Here is a 7,256-nt window from a genome sequence, read left to right on the forward strand (position 1 = left end):
CTGACAGTACTGACAGTACGATGGTAGGTAGACTGACAGTACTGACAGTACGATGGTAGGTAGACTGACAGTACTGACAGTACGATGGTAGGTAGACTGACAGTACGATGGTATAGGTAGGTACAGGTGTATGAAGCACGTATGACCAGGAGCTGTCACTGAGGTTAGGGGTTATATTTCACGGGTTAAAGGTCATTACATTTACATTTTAGTCATTTAGCAGACGCTCTTATCCAGAGCGACTTACAGTTAGTGAGTGCATACATTAATTTTTATTTTTTTCATACTGTGCGTTTTCCTCCAGGCCAGTAGGCATTAGAGGAGCCAGAGTTTAGGGTTTAGGGTTAGGGTCAGGGGTTAAAGGTAATGTTGTGTGTTTCCTCCAGGCCAGTGGGTGTTGGAGGAGCCAGAGGTTAGGGTTTAGGGTTAGGGTCAGGGGTTAAAGGTAATGTTGTGTGTTTCCTCCAGGCCAGTGGGCATTAGAGGAGCCAGAGTTTAGGGTTTAGGGTTAGGGTCAGGGGTTAAAGGTAATGTTGTGTGTTTCCTCCAGGCCAGTGGGCATTAGAGGAGCCAGAGGTTAGGGTTAGGGTTAGGGTCAGGGGTTAAAGGTAATGTTGTGTGTTTCCTCCAGGCCAGTGGGTGTTGGAGGAGCCAGAGGTTAGGGTTTAGGGTTTAGGGTTAGGGGTTAAAGGTAATGTTGTGTGTTTCCTCCAGGCCAGTGGGCATTAGAGGAGCCAGAGGTTAGGGTTAGGGTCAGGGGTTAAAGGTCATGTTGTGTGTTTCCTCCAGGCCAGTGGGCATTAGAGGAGCCAGAGGTTAGGGTTAGGGTCAGGGGTTAAAGGTAATGTTGTGTGTTTCCTCCAGGCCAGTGGGCATTAGAGGAGCCAGAGGTTAGGGTTTAGGGTTAGGGTTAGGGGTTAAAGGTAATGTTGTGTGTTTCCTCCAGGTCAGTGGGCATTAGAGGAGCCAGAGGTTAGGGTTTAGGGTTAGGGTCAGGGGTTAAAGGTAATGTTGTGTGTTTCCTCCAGGCCAGTGGGCATTAGAGGAGCCAGAGGTTAGGGTTTAGGGTTAGGGTCAGGGGTTAAAGGTAATGTTGTGTGTTTCCTCCAGGCCAGTGGGCATTAGAGGAGCCAGAGGTTAGGGTTTAGGGTTAGGGTCAGGGGTTAAAGGTAATGTTGTGTGTTTCCTCCAGGCCAGTGGGTGTTGGAGGAGCCAGAGGCTGCAATGTATCCTGGGAACAGAGCACTGGTGATGAAGTCATCAGGACGACACCACGCCATCGCTGCTTACCTTCACAGACCCTTCACCTTCATGCACACACCGCTCTGCCTGCAGTGAGTACACACACATACACACACCCACACATCAGTTGAGCCTTTATCAAACTACTTACTACTGTGTGTGTGTGTGTGTGTGTACAGGTATGAGGTGAAGTTCGGGAGAGATGTAGAGTGCAGTGGAGCCTACATCAAACTGCTGACTCAGACCCATCAGCTACGACTGGTGAGTTCCCCTAACGACTGGTGAGTCACCCTAACGACTGGTGAGTCACCCTAACGACTGGTGAGTCAACCTAACGACTGGTGAGTTAACCTAACGACTGGTGAGTCAACCTAACGACTGGTGAGTCACCCTAACGACTGGTGAGTCAACCTAACGACTGGTGAGTCAACCTAACGACTGGTGAGTCACCCTAACGACTGGTGAGTCACCCTAACGACTGGTGAGTCAACCTAACGACTTGTGAGTCAACCTAACGACTGGTGAGTCACCCTAATGACTGGTGAGTCAACCTAACGACTGGTGAGTCACCCTAACGACTGGTGAGTCACCCTAACGACTGGTGAGTCAACCTAACGACTGGTGAGTTCACCTAACGACTTGTGAGTCACCCTAACGACTGGTGAGTCAACCTAACGACTGGTGAGTCAACCTAACGACTTGTGAGTCACCCTAACGACTGGTGAGTCAACCTAACGACTTGTGAGTCACCCTAACGACTGGTGAGTCAACCTAACGACTGGTGAGTCAACCTAACGACTGGTGAGTCAACCTAACGACTGGTGAGTCAACCTAACGACTGGTGAGTTAACCTAACGACTGGTGAGTCACCCTAACGACTGGTGAGTCAACCTAACGACTGGTGAGTCAACCTAACCTAACGACTGGTGAGTCAACCTAACGACTGGTGAGTCACCCTAACGACTGGTGAGTCAACCTAACGACTGGTGAGTCAACCTAACGACTGGTGAGTTCACCTAACGACTGGTGAGTCAACCTAACGACTGGTGAGTCAACCTAACGACTGGTGAGTCAACCTAACGACTGGTGAGTCAACCTAACGACTGGTGAGTCAACCTAACGACTGGTGAGTCAACCTAACGACTGGTGAGTTCACCTAACGACTGGTGAGTCAACCTAACGACTGGTGAGTCAACCTAACCTAACGACTGGTGAGTTCACCTAACGACTGGTGAGTCACCCTAACGACTGGTGAGTCAACCTAACGACTGGTGAGTCAACCTAACGACTGGTGAGTTCACCTAACGACTGGTGAGTCACCCTAACGACTGGTGAGTCAACCTAACGACTGGTGAGTCAACCTAACGACTGGTGAGTTCACCTAACGACTGGTGAGTCAACCTAACGACTGGTGAGTCAACCTAACCTAACGACTGGTGAGTCAACCTAACCTAACGACTGGTGAGTCAACCTAACTGCTACAACTCAACATCTACCTCTAGCTATAATGATGCTTGTTGTTCTGTTGTTGTATTGTATAGAGGCAGTTGTATGATGTTGTGTTTGTGCATGTGTCAAAGTGCGTTTGTATATCTGTGTGTGTGTGTGTGTGTGTGTGTGTGTGTGTAGAGCCAGTTCAGTGAGTCCACTCCGTACTCGGTGATGTTTGGTCCTGATAAGTGCGGCACCAGCCACCGCCTCCATCTCATCGTCAGGGTAACGGACTCTAGCAACGGCCGTAACCAGGAGATACACGCCCCCCAACCCGCCGATGACCTGACAGTGTACTTCACCGACCGACAACCACACCTCTACACACTACGTTAGTATGCACCCTAACCGCTAAATCCTACCTCTACGTTAGTATGCACCCTAACCACTAAACCCTACCTCTACGTTAGTATGCAGCCTAACCGCTAAACCATACCTCTACGTTAGTATGCACCCTAACCACTAAACCCTACCTCTACGTTAGTATGCACCCTAACCACTAAACCCTACCTCTACGTTAGTATGCACCCTAACCACTAAACCCTACCTCTACGTTAGTATGCACCCTAACCACTAAACCCTACCTCTACGTTAGTATGCACCCTAACCACTAAATCCTACCTCTACGTTAGTATGCACCCTAACCACTAAATCCTACCTCTACGTTAGTATGCACCCTAACCACTAAACCCTACCTCTACGTTAGTATGCACCCTAACCACTAAACCCTACCTCTACGTTAGTATGCACCCTAACCACTAAATCCTACCTCTACGTTAGTATGCACCCTAACCACTAAACCCTACCTCTACGTTAGTATGCACCCTAACCACTAAACCCTACCTCTACGTTAGTATGCACCCTAACCACTAAACCCTACCTCTACGTTAGTATGCACCCTAACCACTAAACCCTACCTCTACGTTAGTATGCACCCTAACCGCTAAACCATACCTCTACGTTAGTATGCACCCTAACCACTAAACCCTACCTCTACGTTAGTATGCACCCTAACCACTAAACCCAACCTCTACGTTAGTATGCACCCTAACCACTAAACCCTACCTCTACGTTAGTATGCACCCTAACCACTAAACCCTACCTCTACGTTAGTATGCACCCTAACCACTAAACCCTACCTCTACGTTAGTATGCACCCTAACCACTAAACCCTACCTCTACGTTAGTATGCACGCTAACCACTAAATCCTACCTCTACGTTAGTATGCACCCTAACCACTAAACCCAACCTCTACGTTAGTATGCACCCTAACCTTTAAACCCAACCTCTACGTTAGTATGCACCCTAACCACTAAATCCTACCTCTACGTTAGTATGCACCCTAACCACTAAATCCTACCTCTACGTTAGTATGCACCCTAACCACTAAACCCAACCTCTACGTTAGTATGCACCCTAACCACTAAACCCTACCTCTACGTTAGTATGCACCCTAACCACTAAATCCTACCTCTACGTTAGTATGCACCCTAACCACTAAATCCTACCTCTACGTTAGTATGCACCCTAACCACTAAACCCTACCTCTACGTTAGTATGCACCCTAACCACTAAACCCAACTTCTACGTTAGTATGCACCCTAACCACTAAACCCTACCTCTACGTTAGTATGCACCCTAACCACTAAACCCTACCTCTACGTTAGTATGCACCCTAACCACTAAACCCTACCTCTACGTTAGTATGCACCCTAACCACTAAACCCTACCTCTACGTTAGTATGCACCCTAACCACTAAACCCTACCTCTACGTTAGTATGCACCCTAACCACTAAACCCTACCTCTACGTTAGTATGCACCCTAACCACTAAACCCTACCTCTACGTTAGTATGCACCCTAACCACTAAACCCAACCTCTACGTTAGTATGCACCCTAACCACTAAACCCTACCTCTACGTTAGTATGCACCCTAACCACTAAACCCTACCTCTACGTTAGTATGCACCCTAACCACTAAATCCTACCTCTACGTTAGTATGCACCCTAACCACTAAACCCAACCTCTACGTTAGTATGCACCCTAACCACTAAATCCTACCTCTACGTTAGTATGCACCCTAACCACTAAACCCAACCTCTACGTTAGTATGCACCCTAACCACTAAATCCTACCTCTACGTTAGTATGCACCCTAACCACTAAATCCTACCTCTACGTTAGTATGCACCCTAACCACTAAACCCAACCTCTACGTTAGTATGCACCCTAACCACTAAATCCTACCTCTACGTTAGTATGCACCCTAACCACTAAATCCTACCTCTACGTTAGTATGCACCCTAACCACTAAACCCTACCTCTACGTTAGTATGCACCCTAACCACTAAACCCTACCTCTACGTTAGTATGCACCCTAACCACTAAACCCTACCTCTACGTTAGTATGCACCCTAACCACTAAATACTACACCCTAAACCTCACATCTGTGTGTGTGTGTGTGTTTGTAGAATTGTATCTAGACAGCAGGTATGAGATTTTCATTGACCAATCGCTGATCAGTCAAGGCCGCCTGCTGACAGACGAGGTCCAGTACACAGAATCCTCTGACAGGCAACCAGAGTCCCCGGTGTCTGGGTTAGGGGCGGGGTCAGTCGGGGCGCTGGGTCTGGAACTGTGGTCATTGTCGGGGGAAGTGATGTTTGACAACTTCCTGTTGACTGATGACCTGGAGCTGGCTGAGAGATGGACACAGGACACCTGGGGCCGGAAACAAGTACGTCTCTCTGTCTGTTTCACTCCCCCACTCTCTCTCTCAATATGTACGTCTCTCTTTGTGATACTCCACTCAAAAATAACCGTGTGCATGTCTCTGTGTGTGCGGTGTGTGTGCGTGTGCGGTGTGTGGTGTGTGTGTGTTGTGTGGTGTGTGTGTGTTGTGTGTGTGGTGTGTGTGTGTGTATGTATGTATGTGTGTGTGAATGTGTGTGTGTGTGGTGTGTGTGTGTGTGTGTATGTGTGTGTGAATGTGTGTGTGTTGTGTGGTGTGTGTGTGTGTGTGTGTGTGTGTGTGTGGTGTGTGTGTGTGTATGTATGTGTGTGTGTTGTGTGGTGTGTGTGTGTGTGTGTGTGTGTGTGTGTGTGTGTGTGTGTGTGTGTGTGTGTTCTCCCAGCCCGGCCTGTTGGAGCGACTCCTGATAGCGACTAACTCTCGTCCCTGGCTCTGGGGGGTCTACGTCTTCACCGTGGGATTACCCATCATCCTCTTCATCAGCTACATGTGGCCGGACAAGGTATACACACAGACAGACACACACACACACACACACACACACGCACAGACACACACACACACATACACACACAGACACACACACACACACACACACACACACACACACACACAGACAGACAGACAGACACACACACACGCACACACGCACACACACGCACAGACACACACACACACAGACAGACAGACACACACACACACAGACACTAATCCAATAGTAATGTGTCTGTATGTGTCAGAGGTTCGGCCCCCCTGACCAGGACTACTACTATAAGAAGTCTGATGAACCTCAGCCAGACAGACAACCAGAGAGACAACCAGAGAGAGACCAGCCAGACAGACCAACCAGCCTCTCAGACTATGGTGAGACACACATGAACATCCCGTATCTGCAGGCACACACAGTACACGGTCAAGATGTAATATATGTCTGTGTAGGTGCGGTGAGCAGAGGGGGGGCCAGGCACACAGTACACGGTCAAGATGTAATATATGTCTGTGTAGGTGCGGTGAGCAGAGGGGGGGCCAGGCACACAGTACACGGTCAAGATGTAATATATGTCTGTGTAGGTGCGGTGAGCAGAGGGGGGGCCAGGAGGAGAGAGACTCAGAAGGCTCAGAGGAAGTCAGACCTGGAGGTTGAGGTGAAGATACGACCTTTAACCTCTGACCTTTATGTATTAGATGGCTTTCTACAGACATTACTGATGTCATGTGTCTTTATGTGTTTGTCTACAGAATGAGTGACAATTGACAATCCCTGGCCAGCCTGAGGACTAACCAACCCTAACCAGCCTGAAGACTAACCAACCCTAACCAGATCTAGTCCCTGGCCAGCCGGAGGACTAACCAACCTTAACCAGATCTAGTCCCTAGCCAGCCTGAAGACTAACCAACCTTAACCAGATCTAGTCCCTGGCCAGCCTGAGGACTAACCAACCCTAACCAGCCTGAAGACTAACCAACCCTAACCAGCCTGAGGACTAACCAACCCTAACCAGATCTAGTCCCTGGCCAGCCTGAGGACTAACCAACCCTAACCAGCCTGAAGACTAACCAACCTTAACCAGCCTGAGGACTAACCAACCCTAACCAGCCTGAGGACTAACCAACCCTAACCAGATCTAGTCCCTGGCCAGCCTGAGGACTAACCAACCCTAACCAGCCTGAAGACTAACCAACCCTAACCAGCCTGAGGACTAACCAACCCTAACCAGATCTAGTCCCTGGCCAGCCTGAGGACTAACCAACCCTAACCAGCCTGAAG

The 7,256-nt window shown here is 48.9% G+C and overlaps 1 protein-coding gene across 1 annotated transcript in view; it reads left to right on the forward strand.

The window, feature by feature from the left end:
• Positions 1–6,736, forward strand: part of LOC311123655 (calmegin) — a gene marked incomplete at its 3' end in the record, with an annotated part of 9,942 nt that extends 3,206 nt beyond the window's left edge. Inside the window, exons 5-12 of the mRNA XM_084197896.1 lie at positions 1,193–1,334; positions 1,422–1,503; positions 2,872–3,064; positions 5,208–5,473; positions 5,871–5,990; positions 6,229–6,352; positions 6,428–6,459; positions 6,728–6,736. Coding sequence (XP_084054022.1) covers positions 1,193–1,334; positions 1,422–1,503; positions 2,872–3,064; positions 5,208–5,473; positions 5,871–5,990; positions 6,229–6,352; positions 6,428–6,459; positions 6,728–6,736 — 968 coding nt within the window. The remainder of the gene's footprint in view (positions 1–1,192; positions 1,335–1,421; positions 1,504–2,871; positions 3,065–5,207; positions 5,474–5,870; positions 5,991–6,228; positions 6,353–6,427; positions 6,460–6,727) is intronic.
• Between the last annotated feature and the right edge of the window lie 520 nt (positions 6,737–7,256).

This window comes from Coregonus lavaretus, assembly GCF_964263955.1.
Source record: "Coregonus lavaretus genome assembly, contig: HAP1_SCAFFOLD_2449, whole genome shotgun sequence".
NCBI classification, from domain to species: domain Eukaryota; kingdom Metazoa; phylum Chordata; class Actinopteri; order Salmoniformes; family Salmonidae; genus Coregonus; species Coregonus lavaretus.